At 42.4% G+C, this 17,542-nt stretch overlaps 1 protein-coding gene across 1 annotated transcript; it reads left to right on the top strand.

Moving 5' to 3' along the window:
• Window positions 1–1,760: 1,760 nt before the first annotated feature.
• Window positions 1,761–6,356, top strand: LOC134405971 (vomeronasal type-2 receptor 26-like). The gene is made up of 4 exons (XM_063137204.1): window positions 1,761–2,564; window positions 3,407–3,634; window positions 4,508–4,634; window positions 5,449–6,356. The coding sequence occupies exons 1-4, from the start codon at window positions 1,761–1,763 to the stop codon at window positions 6,354–6,356; spliced, it is 2,067 nt and encodes a 688-aa protein (XP_062993274.1).
• Window positions 6,357–17,542: the final 11,186 nt, after the last annotated feature.

The raw sequence follows: 17,542 nt of genomic DNA, 5'->3' as shown, positions 1-17,542 counted from the left end.
GGGCACATATACAGTATTTATTAATACGTTTCTTACCGTTGTGTTGTCCGTAGATATCTGCTGATCTGGGCCACACAATGTATTTTTTATCGTTGTTTACTCAAGTCCCCATCTGCTTATTTTTCCTCCCACTTCCTCTTTTCTTCCATTGTCCCTCCTCCTAGAGATAGGGTGGTGGAGGAAAGATTTTCCCTCTTTCCACACCTGGGAGCTTTTCCTAAGCTGAAGCCATGGAGGGAGGGAGGGAGGGATCAATGGGATTTCCTCAAAAGTAAATCCCATTGATTTCAACTGCTAATATGAGCTGCTGCCCCTTGGTCTGTGCTTGGAGGGGAGAGAAACCGAGAGAAGGGGGGCTGGAAAGATTTCTTCTCTTTCTGCACCCTTTTCCTAAGCACAGACCAAGGGGCAGCATGTGATGTTAGCAGTTGAAATCAATGGGATTTAGTTTTGAGTAAAGTAAATCCACTAACCCTGCCTGGAGTCTCCCTCCCTGCTTGCTTGCATTTTCAAGTCCATGAACTACAGGTATGCCCTTTCCCTTACTGAAAAGTAAATCCCATTGATTCCAACTGCTAACATCACATGCTGGCTTACCTTTGAGGAAAGCCCATTGAACAGAGAAAGTCTTACTTCTGAGTAAACACATATAGAACAATGCCCATACATGGAAGGGGGAGGGAGGTTGTGGCTGCAAAGAGGAACACAAGGCGAGACTGAAAAAACGGCTGCAACTTTGGGCACGGAAAGAAAAGGAACACGCCCCTAGGAAGCTGATTGGCTTTTAAAAAATAAAAAAGAAAGAACTATTAGGAATGATACAGTCGGGCACATAACAGATCATACTACGACTTATAAGAATAACATCATAAAATAATACAACAGGAAGGGTAAGCAATAAGACGGTAAAAGCGAAGCGTCATGTGGCAGAATAAGACAGAAAACACCATTAAAATGTTTATAAGTGGTTTATCCACTCATGTGTAGATCCGCTCTAGGTGTTCTTGACCTTGTTAAAGTAGAGAGTCAAAGTACCCTGGGTTCCCTGGGTAGTAGCTCTCATGTTAAGTGTTCAAGAAGCTCACACCGTTGGATTTGGGAATGCAGTGCATTTTAGGAAAGTTCTGCTCATTTCAAATCATTGGAACTGTAGTGATTTGAAATGAGCAGAACTCCAGCAAAGGAGATCGTTACCTTGTCTTTGTGCTGGAGCTTGAGCACCTCAAGGATGCCATGAGCTAAACCGTGAAGGAACAACCAAGACGGGAAGGTCATGGTAGAGAGGTCAGACTAAATATGATCCCTGCGGAAGGTAATGGCAACCCACCCCAGTATTCTTGCCATGAAAACTAAATGGATCAGTACAACCAGAGATATGTCGTTATACCATCGGATGGGACTCCCAGGTCGGAAGATGGTCAAAATGCTACTACGGACTTGACCTTGGGGGAGCTAGGGGTGGCAACGGCCGACAGAAATCTCTGGCATGGGCTGGTCCATGAAGTCACGAAGAGTAGGAAGCGACTGAACAAATACACAACAAACAGTTCCAATAAACATGGTTATTTATTCATTCTACATATGGCCTTAAGTCTTTATTCCAGAGTGTGAGGACAAATATTAATTGCATAGCCAAGCATGCATACTCAGGCAGGCCAACAGACCCACCTCTACCACACCTTTACCTTTTGCTTTAGCTCACCTATGGCTCATTTGCCCCAATGGAGAGAGATACAATGCAGTTCCCTGCCTTTTACCAGATGGCCCCGAATGAAGCCAGTCAGCACATAGGGATTATTAAATTGCTTAAGCATTTTGGTTGGATGTGGGTTGGGCTAATTGCTGTGGACGATGACAGTGGGGACCATTTTCTAGAAGCCTTGGAGCCCTTGCTTTCTAAGGAAAAGATCTGTTCAGCCTTCACACAAAGAATGCCACAAAAACAACGTCTCGAGAACACCTGGAATGCAATTGCCAGACTGATTTCAGAGTTTCACAAACAATTCACAGAGAGCAAAGCCAATACATTTCTACTCTATGGAGACACTTTAACCCTTCAATGGCTGAACAATTTAATACCTGTAGAAGATTCTAATGATATGGAAAGCATGACTTTTGGAAAGGTGTGGATTATGACAGCCCAGATAGAGTTTGCATTAATGGAAGTACAACATGGTTCAAATATGGAAGCTTTCCAAGGTGCCTTATCCTTCATGATTCACACAAATGAGCTTCCAGAGTTTGAGAAATTCCTTCATATAATAAAACCTTCATTGGCACAAGGAGATGGATTTAGCAAGTACTTCTGGGGGAAGGCATTCAAATGTAAAGTTCCAAATTCCAATGGCTTAACAAGTGGTAGCAGAACCTGCACTGGGCTGGAGGAGCTAGAAAGCCTTCCTTCAGCTGTTTTTGAAATGCGCACAAGTGGCCACAGCTACAGTATCTACAATGCTGTCTATGTTGTGGCACATGCTCTGCATGCCATGCACTCCTCTGGACTGAAACACAGAGGAACAGTGGGAAGTAAAAGACTCAAACTGCTCAATTTCAAGCCATGGAAGGTAATGTCTCAACAAAGAAATACTATTTGTTTTCTCAAAATGGGGCAAAATTCAGTTTGGATTTTAATTTTAATATATCTATAAAGGCTTACACGGCTTGGGACCACAATACCTGACGGAATGCCTTTCCCAACATGAACCTACCTGAACATTATGTTCAACATCTAAGGTCCTCCTCTGGGTGCCTACTCCAAGGGAAGCTCGGGGGGTGGCAACAAGAGAGAGGGCCTTCTCTGTGGTGGTCCCCCAACTGTGTAAGAATCTCCCTGATGCCAACATTGGTGCCAACATTGCCATCTTTTCGGTGCCAGGTCAAGACTTTTCTCTTTTCCCAGGCATTTAGCAATATGAAATGACCCTGGGTCTGTATGTCTATTTTACTTGTTTTTGTGGTTTTTAATCTTTTTATATTGTTTTTAAGTGTTTTATCTTATGGGAACCACCCAGAAAGCTTTGGCTATGGGACGGTATACAAATGCAATAAATAATATCTTTGGGATTCTTTACACATTTTCCCCTTCACCTTCTATTTTCCTTTATTTCTTTTTGCACATTCATTGCAATAGTCCATGGCTCCTGCAGATCTCTGAGTATCCTATAGCCTTGATCTTGCTGTTCTTTTATGGAGGGGAGTGGTGTCCTAAGGCTTTCATTCATATGAGAAATCAATCTTCTCTCCCATGTATAATTGTACATATTCAGAGTTCAACCACTAGGCATGAAATTGCAGTTTATACAGGATGGGTTTAAATTAAAGGACAACCACACAGAACGACAATTGGAAATGGGAACTCTAAGAATTCAATATGTTATCCTGTTGCTTCTGTTCCCCTTTCAATTAGCTCCACTCATTTCTTCAAGGCCTTTCATTCAACAACTCAGTGGGAGAAACAGTATCCTTCAATGATAAGAGGGAGATTGAAGGTGGATTTGACATCACAAACATGGTCACATTCCCAAACAACTCCTTCCAGAGAGTGAAAGTTGGAAGAGTGGATCCCAGTGCTCTTGAAGGAAGAAAATACATCATTAATGAAGATGTGATTTTGTGGCACAGACATTTTAAGCAGGTCTGGTTTCTGGGTGTACACTAAGAATAGTAATCTTTGGATTCGTCTGAGAGCCAGAAATCTCCTTTTGCTGCTTTGCTTCTTAGCCTGGCCAGACTATTCTCAAATGAAAAATACTTGGCCTGATGGGTAATAACAGGGTGTGTATTATTCAGATAGGCAACTCTTGGATCTTTCAGTGTTTATTAAGTTCCTTAAAAACACCAGTTTGGGAAGCTAACTATCATTACTCCTGCAAACAGTTCAAAACCAACTTGTGTTTCCTGTACAAATATAACTATGGCCATTGCTAGACACTGTCCTACATCCCGGGATTGTCCCAGAATAATCCCTGTGCATCTAAATGACACACAGTGGATCCTGGGAGCAGGCAGGAATGACCCCTCTATTTGCCTGGGATAATCCTTAGGTCTAGCTAAGGCCTTGGTGACATTTTCCCATGTTTTGGTTAAACCTTGATAGGTCTGGGTTGAAATGTATGGCATTAATTTATTACTCACCATGTTTGAAGGGCCCATTGGTAGTAGCCATCCCTTCCTTCATGGAGCAAGACAAGGGTGGGCAGACTTCGGTCTTGTTGGATAGACTTGGTTTTATTTGTTTTGTTTGTTTGTTGTTGCAAAATCACTGAGAACCACCAATTGTTGCCTCGTGCAAATGACATACGGTAAGAATGAAAGAATTCTGAGCCCAGGACATTTTTTTTTGAATACCCAAGTTTAATGGGTATCATAAGCACTTCTATTCCATGTGCCATGATGTTTATTATTCCATGTCATTGTTTTCTTAGTAGATCAGCTGATAATAAAAATAGTAAAAGAGATGCTTATTGTTTCTGTTGTAATGTATTGTTTCTCTAATATTTGATGTTAGGTCCTGCCCGTTTCTTTGTGTAATGACTTCTGCAACCCTGGTTATCACAAGAAAAATAAGGAAGGGGTGAAATTTTGCTGCTATGAGTGTTCTCCATGTCCTGAAGGGAAGATTTCAAACCAGAAAGGTAGGTGGTTATCATGGAAGGCCTAGAGGGAAAACTACTCAGGAAGCCAGACAAACAAGACCAGAACAACAGCTGAAAACTTCTGACTCTGCTGTGCTACAATTCAATCTGGGGTCATCTAATGAGTAAACTGGAATGTTCTGAATCCACCAAGATATGACTCATTCCAATGCCACTTTGTGACAAAGTACATAATGACACTGAATACATGGTGATGTAATGGACCAAATACTCCTTCATAACTTATAACATACCACAGTTTGCCAGCAATAATTGGTAAACTGGTAATCTGTATCATCCAGTCCCATTAAAATTATACCAGAGTTCAGTAGTGAATCAGGAAAATGAGGAAGAAGATTAGGCCAATTGCCACTGTAATACAATGATTTAATATAATGGCACACAATGATTCTGCCCATATTTACAAAGGCAACGGGGTCAGAATGCTAAGAAGACCCATGCAGTGACTTAAAGGGGTAGGAAAACCTTCACTATCAAAGGGGGGAATGTTGACTACTTCATTTTTAAGGCTAGCTGATTCTCCAACCAAATCTTCTGATTTTCCTACCTCCCCCCCCACCCCCATTGTGGCCATTTTTCGCACCGATACCATGGCTGAAGAGTACTGTGAAAGAGGGAACTAAATTTTGCTCACTTTTGTCCCTTCCCCCACATTAGGCAAACCTCCAATATTTGGGTGGTGGTGGCAGCAGGTTGAGTTGCTGCTGCCCTGCTCCCATATCAACGACAGTACTGAGAATCAATCAGCCCTATGTAATCTTGTACTAAGATGGAAACTGCTTCTGTTTTTCAGATATGGATGATTGTTTCAAATGCCCAGAAGACCAATATCCAAACAAGGACAGAGATCGATGTGTTCCCAAAATTATAAGCTTTCTATCTTTCCAAGAACCTTTAGGGATCAGCTTGGTTTCAGTGAACATTTTTTTGTCCCTTGTTACACTTTTGGTGCTTAGAACATTTATTAAGCACAAACATACACCCTTAGTCAAAGCCAACAACCGGGACCTCACCTACACTCTCCTCATCTCCCTCCTGCTCTGCTTCCTCTCTTCTTTGCTCTTCCTTGGACGACCTAAGAAGGTGACCTGCTTTCTCCGGCAACCTGCGTTTGGCATCATCTTCTCTCTGGCTGTTTCTTGTGTGTTGGCCAAAACCATCACAGTGGTGGTAGCTTTCATGGCCATCAAACCAGGTTCCAGGATGAGGAAATGGCTGGGGAAAAGACTGGCCAACTCCACCGTCTTGTCTTCCACACTCATTCAAACTGGCATTTGTGTAGTTTGGCTAGGGACTTCTCCCCCATTTCCAGATGTTGACATGCAGTCACTAACCAAAGAGCTCATAGCAGAATGTAATGAAGGATCTGTCACAATGTTTTATCTAGTTCTGGGCTATATGGGACTTTTGTCCATCATCAGCTTCACGGTGGCTTTCCTTGCCAGGAAGTTGCCAGACACTTTTAACGAAGCCAAGTTTATCACTTTCAGCATGTTGATGTTTTGTAGTGTTTGGTTGTCTTTTGTTCCCACCTACCTGAGCACCAAGGGGAAGTACATGGTGGCTGTGGAGGTCTTCTCTATCTTAGCCTCCAGTGCTGGGTTACTGTTATGTATCTTTTCCCCCAAATGCTATATTATTGTGATGAAGCCTCACCTGAACAACGAGCAAGTTCTAAGGAGAAAGAATTTTAGAAATTAACACTTATTGAAAGTAATCCAGTTGAACATTTCAATGAGTCAGCAATCATAAGTATGTCTTACATTTCCTGGCATAGCAATGCATCATTCATCTCACATGATCACTCACACTGAATATCCTCAAGCTGTTCCCATATGTTGGGACTGGGAAGAGACATCTCTACATGCATGCAGAAGTCCCTCTTTGATGTCACACCTCTCCACTTTCATTTAAGGCTGACCAGCTTTTTCTATGCTTTTAGCTATGCTCTTTCAGATCTCCTTATTGGCAACTCTGTTCTTATCTGCATGCTGTCCTGAGATCTCAGTGAGATAGGGCAGGAATCCAACATTTTAATAAATAACAAGAATATATCTTTATATAATTGTGGACACATTGACATTTTCATGTTTTGCAACTTTGCAACATTGCATGCTTATAGAAAATGTTCTGTTTCATGATTTTCAAATGTTTATATATCAATTGAAAGAGAGTTTAATGCTGAATTCAATACAAAAAACAGAATGCAAATATCCACAGAACAAAAATGGTTATGCTTACTTTAGTCTAAAAGCAAACACAGGTGTGATTGAGCAAAGAAGAGGATTGGAATTGCAAACCCTACTGGCCAATCACAGTCTTTATTCTGGGGACCAATCACATGGCAGTAGCTGTGATACATCATGTTTCAAGTTGGGAAAAGCGAGTTTTGCTGTTTGTTCTGTAAGTGAAGTGCAATTGGAGGTTGTGTGAATACTGAAAGTATATCTCAAATTAAAAGTGTACATAAGTACATCATACTCCTGCTACCAACTGTCTCTGCAGAGGCCACCAGTGAGGGAGGAAGCAGCAGCCGGGCACCTCTCCACCGTGCCTGGGTCCAGCTCCAGCTGAGAGCCCCCTCCCTCCTGCTGTCAACTGTAACTGCTGAACTTTCCAACTAAGATTGTAGTGCCTGAATTTGCTTTCCTTTCCCCCCTCCTCCTCCTCCCTCCCAATCCCCTTTCCTTTTGTGTCATGTCTTTTAGATTGTAAGCCTGTGGGCAGGGACTGTCAAGAAATACTTTTGTAAGCCGCCATGAGAGCCTTTTTTGGCTGAATGGCGGCATAAAAATCCTTAAATAAATAAATAAATAAATAGAGCCATGGCACCAAAGAAAAGAGTTGATTGGAGACCCAGGAAAAGAAGCAGGATTGTTGTCTTATGTGAATCAGGTCTTTCAATTGATATATAAACATTTGAACTTCACGAAACGAAACATTTTCTTTAAGCAAGCAAATTGGAAAATCATGAAAATTTCAAAAAGTGTCCACAATTTTGGCCACCACTGTATTTAACAAAACTTGCATTTGCGTGAATAAAATGTAGACTACAACATGTGATTGCATAATGAGTGACGCTTCGTTCATAATAATTTTTCCTATAGCTCTAATCATCCATTTATTTAATGAGCTCAGTTATTGAGACCTTTACGCAAGTGCTCAGTAGGCTTAAGCACTCACTCCTGCTGGATTATTGATTTACTGGGCTCCATTTCCCCTATTTAGTTTAGTTTAGTTTTATTTTGATACTTACCTTGAAGTATAAAATTAGCATAATTTCTCCCATTAGTTCCTTTCCTCTCCCTCTTCGGGGAATATGTTTGACTTTCATTTGTATTTTTATTTAGTTTTCAAAATTTCCTTGTTGTGTTTAGATGGTTAGAAGATTTTAATCCAACTATAGACAACTGGTTTACTTATAGTGATTTAGATAGACCTATTTTTTCATAGAGCACAAACCTACACCAGCCCTTCCTAATTGACTAGGAGATATTACTACACAGAGTTGCAGCTGCACTTTCATGAGCAATCACTTAGAGGATGATGATGATGATGATGATGATTATAAATCCATTTATTCAAATCCCCAAAATGCCTTATTTCTACTGATGAATGTTGTAGCAATGGTGTGAGAGTTGCAGTGATCTGCCACATGTTCTTCTAGGTGAAGGAACATACTTGGGTTAGCAAAGAGGTTGTTGGATATCCTTGAAAAGGTTTTAATGAAGTCCTTCACCAAAGACGCTTGAGCAAATCTAGCAGTCATAGAGTTAGAGGAAAGGGTCTCTTATAGATCAGCAACTAGCTAAAGAACAGAAAACAGGGAATAGGGATAAATGGTAAATTCTCCCAACATCAGAACATAGCTTTTTTTTTTCAGAATGGACATTTAAAACTATATATGTTAAGCAAGACTGTCGGTGTGGTTTATGTCCAGTCTTAAGTATGTTACTCAGAAAGAAGTTCCACTAAGATCAACGGTACTTCCAAGCCAGGATGCTTAGGGCTATAGTCATACTGTTTTCTTGTTTGACTGAGTGATTGTACTTCTAAACTGCCTTTTTTGGAATCAACCAAGGCAGTTTACAAAAAGTTCAGAACTTTTTATATTGTGTCCTCTCTTTGTGGGACTCCACATACAGGAAGCCAGTGAAACATCAGAACGTGTGCATCAGAATATGTGCATAACTACTGCTCAGACATATAATTCTGTAAATGCTTCCCTCCACTCAGAATATGTAAAGGAAGAAATAGATAAACTGATAGTTCTCCTTCCTATTCATCCACCCACAATGTCAAATTTCACTGGAATCAATTCTAACAAACGAAAAGGAAAGGAAAAGACCCACACATAACCTGCCTGAACTTTAAATCTGGTATAGTCCAAACTGCCGTTGAATGCTTTGGAGGACTAGGACAACATATATATATATATATATGTGTGTGTGTGTGTGTGTGTGTGTAGATCATTTTTGTTTGTATTTTTCATAAATGGGTCACTTTACACCTCCCCTCTCGCACAAAATCGTAGTTTATGGAAAAGTCCAAGTCAGCTTATTGGAGCAATGGGGACTGCCATGTTTGCCTGTCTTGGCACACACTGAGTTGGGCAAGTGCAGGTGCCTGTGGACTCCAGTTGGGGCTGTGCCTGAGCTGATGGTCATCCTTCAAGCTTGGGCCCCCAATCGAACCCCACCAGGTGCCTCAGGAATTAGCAATCACCATAATGGTGCCACAAGGTGCTCAGCGGATGGATAGAGAGATAGATACTAAAGTTTGTGAAAAGATTCACAAAGGAAACAAATGAATTTGATAATTGTACACTCCTTCTTCTTCTTCTTCTTCTTCTTCTTCTTCTTCTTCTTCTTCTTCTTCTTCTTCTTCTTCTTCTTCTTCTTCTTCTTCTTCCCCCCATTACTTTATTAATATTGCACCACCAATGCACATGGCAGTATGCAAAAGAAGATGTGCATTCTAATGTCCCTTCCAAGATGTGCATTCTAATAAAATCTCAAGATAAAACCAATGGGAAGAGAAGGGAATTGCACATCTGGGAAAAATGTTCATTAAGAATGCATACTTTTGAAAAATGATGCACTCAAACATGCTTGGAAAAATGTGTACATTTCAAAGACACTGACAGGTGGCATGTACCCACCCCAATTCAACAGGCAAAAAGGGGCAGAGGCAGACACCAAACAAGGAAACAAGTACAGGATAACCTAGTATGGCAGTCTCTCTCTGCTAAGTTTAGATGCTGTAGAGGCCTCCTCCAGCAGTATGTCGGACCAGCAACAATGCCCAGGATTGGAACAAAATACCCCAGACACCATGCCAGCAGATGATGCATCACAGAGCTGAAGCGCCCCTGCAACAAATCCAACATCAGTCCCCCTCATAGCCAACATCGGTCAAGGTACGTCTCAGGGGCAGGGTGAAGGAAGAGTAGGTAATCCACCAATTCCTTTACAGTATGTGGGTCCATTTACACCATGGGGGTAGTATCCGTGCTTCTCAGGCAATGCCACAAGCACAAACAAGTATCACACCAGTGGGTGTTCAGCAGCAGGTACAGATACCCCAGGTTACTTACACCCCACCTGGGGACAATTCCAGTGCCCAGGGGATGCCCATATGGGGGCAATACACCACCTGTCCCTCAGGCTGAGCCATCACAGTCACAACCCAAGGAGACTACAGGGGCAGCAGCAGAAGCTGCCCCAACAATGCCGGTGATGCAGTAAGCCCACTACAGGCCCCAAGGGATATGTCAGGTCAGCAACATACAGTAGGAGTGGTCTGTGCAGCAGTCTGGCAAGGTCCTAAAGGCTTGTCAGTGGCAAAAGCCCTTGAGCCAGGGAACAGAATCAAAGACCCACATGCAGGGGTGTATAGACATGCCATATCTAAAGGAAGCACCTCATCCCCACTGGGTTATCACCTATTGCCCACTACAAAGGAAGAGATTTTGTGAGGTGAATATATAGATGTTTTTTCCTTGCTCTTCAGGGAACTGGAGAGCAATGAAAAAGATAAAAATGGGGGTAAAGAGGCTGAGAGATTGAGGAGAAGGAAGGTGGCCCAGAAATGGGCCAACCGGCTCCCAGGCTTCCTGATATGGATGGGATCAATACAACAATGTTTCCCAAAGAGGAGATACATACACATCAAGTACCTTGACTTAATATATTGAGTAGAGACCACGTATGAGGGCGGAGCGTGGCTCACATACGACGAGTCCTTTCGCAGAATGCCTGCTTTTGATCACTCCTTAGAGTGGGATGTCAGGGACTAGGACCTGTGGTTACAGTTCATGGCACCCACCAGGCCAGGCTTTGGGGAGAGGGCAGACAGTGGCCATATACTGGCCAAACAGCAACCCACATACTCCCTCAGTACTCCCTGCCCTGTTGGGAATACATTGCCAGGGGCACACGCTCCTGATCCCCCATGCGAGTTCTGGCCGCAGGGGACGTCACCCAGCCTCAAATTGTCACAGATCCAGAGGGGGCAGGGTTACATACAAAGATGGACAAGGGGGTAGGAAACTGGAGGAGGGGGGGCAGCAACAGCAACCATTTCCCCAAATAAGAAATACATTATTAATATTAGTCATTCCTCATAATGAAAAAGGCATTGCTGCCCAGTTGTATCTGTAAAAAATGTCAGAGCTATTTGCATTTTTGAAAATGGGGTGCGGGATTTTGAAATATTCCCTTAAAATCAGTGGATGCTCAGATTTGATCCAAACTGCCCATAAATGTGGATACGTGGATAAGCTCTCATGGTGCTGATTTTGAGATTTCTCACATTAAAAGTGATGGAGATGTAGAAAGGTTTGTTAATTGGGGTTAGGGTGGAGGGTTAAAAAGTTTTAAAAATCGCTAAAAATCAGGGCATGCTTGGATTTCCTTGAAACGTGGCATGAATGTGGATCTAGGTTGAAGCTGAGATGGTGCCCATTTTAAAGTTTGTATCTGGAAAAATGATGGAGATATTGGCATTTCTGAAAATGGGTTGGTGGATTTTTACATATTCACCAAAATCACTGGATGCTCAGATTTGCTTCAAACTGGCCATGAATGTGGATACATGGATAAGTCCTCATGGTTCCAATTTTGAGGTTTCTAACTTTAAAAGTAAAACAGTTATAGGCATTTGATTTTAATGCAAGTCTATGGGAGGGGGAAACAAGGAGCTCCGATCCAGATCTGGAGCCCCACCACAGAGTGGAGTGAACCACAGTGCAGGGCAGATCAGACCCAATCCAGAAGTTGCAGATTGGGATCCAGATTGGATTCGGGGGTCCGTGCAGAGCTCTACTCCCTACCCCAAAAGGAGTAAGCCTATGGGATGATGAAGTGCCAGGCACTAACCCATGGATAGTAAATGGCTCACACAATTTAGGAACAGGCTGTCAGGGTCCAGGGCATGGGTGGCAAGGCCTCAGAGCAGGAACACCAGGACTGGGATGGATGGTGGTTGAACCAGCAACCGGAGTCCAGGCAGGGCCAGAGGCAAGCAAGTTTGGGAGTCCAGAGGCAAACAGAGTTCAGGCAGGGCCAGAGGCAAATGGCATGGTCAGGAGAAACAGAAGGTCAAGCAAGGCAAGGTCTGGAATTGCAGGATGTCAGAAACAGGCTGCAACAGGCACAGGAGACCATGTTGCTGTGGCAAAGCTGGAGTGGAAATGCAGTTCTTATATAGCCCTTTCCTGGCTGCTCCCAGCTGGTCTGCATCAGCCCACCTGTGAGGGCTTGATGATATGAGCCTGGATCCTCCAACTACTCTGCGGCCGGCAAGGTGCACTGTGGCCACCAGGTGGTGCTGCAGGACAGAACCTGACACAGGCCTTCTAAATGGCCTTATGCAGGATGCCCTCCTTTTAGGATTTCCCCCTTGTAGATCACTTAATAAATGTGGCCCTATTTAAACCCAATTCTTTGTGTCGTGTCATTATTGCTTGCCTCCACTCACTGCAACAAAATGCTGAAGAACGAATTATTTCCCCTTGGAATTATTCAAATAAGTATAATTATCTCACATGCAGAAAGGTCCAAAGGCTTTCCAAAAGGCAGTAGAAAGCAATAAACAAGTAAGCCTGAAAGCGACTATAAGTAACCCCCATAACATGGTGTTCTCAGAGTGAGGGCAAGGGATAGGCAGGGCTCTGTCTCTTTCATTTCTGACATCCTACACATTTTTTTTTTGTCTTAACACTCAGACTCAAAATATTGACCTACTCAGCTGTTATTCAAGACATTCATTTGTATCCCCGTTGAGGCTGAATGTATGGCGGATAAATTTCTCTTAGGATACGTATTGGCAGAGTGAGATGCTATCCAATGTATCCTGTTTACCTCTGGCAGTTCTTGTGGATGAACACACCAGAGCCTGTCTAGAGAGAAGCATTGCTGCCAGGATGTCATTGCTTTTGGTGTTCCAAATTCTGCTACCAACCATGGTGCACAAAACAGATACTATGAAATGTCCCTGGACTGCTCCCTTCCCTGTTCCACATGAGTGGTACCAACCTGGTGGCCTTGTCATTGGTGGAATGGCTTCTCAGATCGTTTATGGTTTTGATGAAATATTATTTATGGAGCATCCTTCTCAGAAGCGGTTTGAGATTCCTATGTATGGATTTCTTCCATGTTGCACCCTCTGAACTTTAGCCAGCTCATAAAGAATTGCTTATAGGGGTGACAAGATGCTCAAAGATCTAGTCTTAGCCCAATCACTGTGAATGCTACTAATTTAACAATAAAAATGACCTTTTATTTTCTCCTTTATGGAAAGCTTTCTAGTTTGGATTATGGGGAAAGCAATTCTTTTTTCCAAATTGCAGTGAGTTTTCATAAGAGTAGGTGCATGCAATCTGTGTGTGGTACATCCACTGGAGAGGATCTAGGGAAAATTAAGGTGATTCAAGTGAAAACATTTTATACTATCTGCAAAGAAACAAAAACAAAACACAAGTTTGAATGGAGAAAAATGATAGAACATTTATGCTTTTGATGAAACTTCACCCATTTCTTGAATAGAAATAACCTAGCCATGGTGATCCATGCACTGGCAACTTCATGAATAAACTACTATGACACACTCTATGTAGTATTATGTAGCGCTGCCCTTGTGTGTGATTGAGAACCTGCAGCAAGAGCGGAATGCAGAAGCTATGCTCACATAACATCTGTGTTAAAAGAACTGCACTGGCTGCATGTATCAAGTCACCTGCACAGTTATGTTGGGACCAGGACAAATTGAGACCAGGATACTTAGCAGACTATCTTTGTTGCATCGACATTAATATAAACATTAGGATAAGATTTCTAGAAGGCTGTATGACTGTGATATTCAGACATCTATGGCAGCGGTCGAAGTGAGCCGCTCAAATGGGCACTATAAAAGTATCATTACTGCTCTGGGAAAGGCTCCCCTATATTTAACTTCTGGAATGCCACAAGAGCTGAGATGGCTATTTACTCGGGGCAGGTTAAATTCACTCCAGCTGATGGAGGTGAAGGCGCGCTATAAAAACCACCCTAGCGCCAATGTAGATTGCCCAGCAGGCTGCCCTAAAGCTGAGGATATGATTCATCTCCTAGTTGAGTGCCCAAGGTATCCGGAGCTGAGGAAACATTACCTTGAGCCTTTAATTCCCAGGTTTAACTTCATGTCATCTAAAGGTGTAGTTCAAATACTTTTGGTTGGTACAGACTATGATACATCATTTAGGACTGCCAAGTTTGTATACCGGGAGATGGAGGTCCGGAAACTATTGATTGACTCAAACGATTAAACTCCAATAACCAATATTATATGTTGGTTAACATTATAATTATAACCTGGATTACTGTTATCCTATTAACTTTCTTTTTTGTAGCACTTTTGCTGGCTAGTGGCAAGCTCGCGGCGGGTATGTTATTGTCTCATCTGTTTGCGAATGGCCCATGCGGCTAATATGCAATAAAGTTTAATAATAATAATAATAATAATAAAATAAACATTATTTGCATGCAGTTGTGATGGAAGAATGTCAACGTAAAATTCAAAAAAGGATAACCAAGTTATGGCTTTTGTTCTGGTGTGAAAGTTCAAAATTAGGTAGGTTTGCATTCAAATGTGAGCCAAACTAATCCCACCCCCAATATTTCTGTGCAATCTTAGGTCCATTAGCTTAACAAATAAAGCAGTCTTTCTCCCTTTTCACCCTCTCTCCTTCACTGTTTCAGTGTTTGTGCGTGTGTGTGTGTGTCTGTAGAATAGTAGACTATGCAGAATCCAAATGGAAGTATTTGAATGTATTCTACATTATTTGTGTAGTAAATGGCGAACTGATTATCAGCTTGGAAAAAAAAATCATTAACGAGTAAAAGAAGTTGCTTACAATCTAAATCAGGTAGAGATAGAAATAACCAGTATTGTTATATATATTAAATTCATGTATTGTAAAAAAAAATTTTTTTTTTTCAAAACAAAACAAAACACAATGATGACATTGCAATAACTGTGGTGGCTGCTGCTTCATGACAAAAATATATACTTGCGAGAATATATTGGGCAGAGCCTTACATTGGCTGTATTGTATGACTTCATTACCAATTCCAATTTCAATTAGCATGGCTGGGACTGGGATTACGTAAACGGGCCTGGATCTACCAGCAGTTTGAAAAAGTAAAATATTTCTGTTTAAAATGTGGTAACAAAATTCTACCAAATATCCAAGCTTGGTGTTTGCTGCGAATGAGATTAACAAGAATTTCCAGATCTTGCTGAAAATCACTTTTGGGTTTCACATCTATGACAGCTACCACAATTAAAGGATGCTCTATTGTACCACTAAAAACAAAAACAAAAAATAAGCTCTTACTTGTATTGCTACAGAATTAACTCAGCTATTGTAGAATTTCCTTTTGAAGTTGTAAATTAACTCTGTCGGCAGCATGGTGACAAAATTATACCAGCACGCCCTGGCCTTGGCATTTGCTGTGAATGAGATTAACCAGGATCCCGAGACCTTGACTAATATATCTCTCGGGTTCCACATCTATGACAGCTACTATGATGAAAGAATGACCTATTGGACCACTCTGGACCTGCTCTTCAAATCACATTGGTTTGTCCCTAACTACAAATGTGACACTGAGAAAAAACTCATAGCCATCATTGGGGGATTTGTCTCTGATACATCTTCTTGTATGGCAGATATTTTAGGTTTCTACAAGATTCCACAGGTAGGGGAATAAGGAAATTAGTCTTCTTTTTGTGTCTCTGTCACTGTGAGTGATTTCATGGTTCAAAGGGAGGGAATGGTATGCCTGGAGGAACAAAAAAAAAATCCATTTCAGAAATGGAATTATGATTTGAGAGCATGAGGAAATTCCACTGGACACACCATCTCATGTGATTGCACAAGGTGATTGAGCGGGTGGTTGCAGGACAACTCCAGGCACTCTTGAATGAAACGAATTATCTAGATCCATTTCAATCGGTTTTCAGGCCTGGTTTTGGAATGGAAACTGCCTTGGTCGCCCTGTGGGATGACCTCTGCCGGGAGAGAGACAGGGGGAGTGCGACCCTGTTGGTTCTCCTGGACCTCTCAGTGGCTTTCAATACCATCGACCATGGTATCCTTCTGGATAGGTTGTCTGAGCTGGGAGTTGGAGGTACTGCGTTGCAGTGGTTCCACTCCTACTTGGATGGCCGATTCCAGAAGGTGGTGCTGGGGGATTATTGCTCTGTGACATGGCTCCTAAGCCATGGGGTTCCACAGGGCTATATTTTATCCCCTATGCTGTTCAACATATACATGAAGCCACTGGGGGAGGTCATCCGGAGATGTGGACTGAGGTGTTATCAATATGCGGATGATACGCAGCTCCACCTTTCCTTTTCATCAAACCCAGGTGAGGCAGTGGCTGTTCTGAACCAGTGCCTGGGCATGATAATGGACTGGATGAGGGCTAATAAATTGAGACTCAATCCAGACAAGACAGAGGTACTGTTAGTGGGTGGTTCATCTGTCCGGCGAGGTGATGTTTGCCCTGTCCTGGACGGGGTTGCACTCTCCCTAAAGGATCGGGTCCGTAGTTTGGGGGTGCTCTTGCATCCAGAACTGTCACTTGAGGCACAGGTAAACTTAGTGGCAACGAGCACCTTTTATCAGCTTAGGTTGATATACCAACTACACACTTATCTGGACAGAGATAGCCTAGCTACAGTTATCCATGCTCTGATAACCTCTTGTTTGGATTACTGCAATGCATTATACATGGGGCTGCCTTTGAAAACGGTCCGGAAACTTCAGCTGGTACAAAACAGGGCAGCCCATTTACTAACAGGGACTGGCCGGCGAGACCATATTATGCCAGTCCTTTTACAACTTCATTGGCTGCCAGTCCAGGTCCGGGCCCAGTTCAAAATACTGGTATTGACATTCAAAGCCCTAAATGGTTTGGGGCCAGGTTATTTAAAGGAATGCCTCCTCCCATATGTACCTGCCTGGACCTTAAGATCATCTACAGGGGCTCTTCTCTGTGAGCCTCTGCCAAAGGAAGTGAAGCAGGTGGCTACTAGGAGGAGGGCTTTCTCTGCTGTGGCACCCCGGCTGTGGAATGAGCTCCCCAGAGAGGTCCGCCTACCGTGTTTCCCCGAAAATAAGACAATGTCTTATATTAATTTTTGCTGCCAAAGATGTGCTAGGTCTTATTTTCAGGGGATGTCTTATTTTTCCATGAAGAAGAATACGGTACACATTTATTGTTGAACAAAAAAAAAGGTCTTATTTTCGGGGGGATGCCTTATATTACAGCGAGAGGCAAAACTGGAAGTAGGTCTTATTTTCGGGGGATGTCTTACTTTCGGGGAAACAGGGTAGCACC

The sequence above is a fragment of the Elgaria multicarinata genome, chromosome 11, assembly GCF_023053635.1.
Source record: "Elgaria multicarinata webbii isolate HBS135686 ecotype San Diego chromosome 11, rElgMul1.1.pri, whole genome shotgun sequence".
NCBI lineage: Eukaryota > Metazoa > Chordata > Lepidosauria > Squamata > Anguidae > Elgaria > Elgaria multicarinata.
This window is presented reverse-complemented; position numbering and strand designations above follow the sequence as displayed.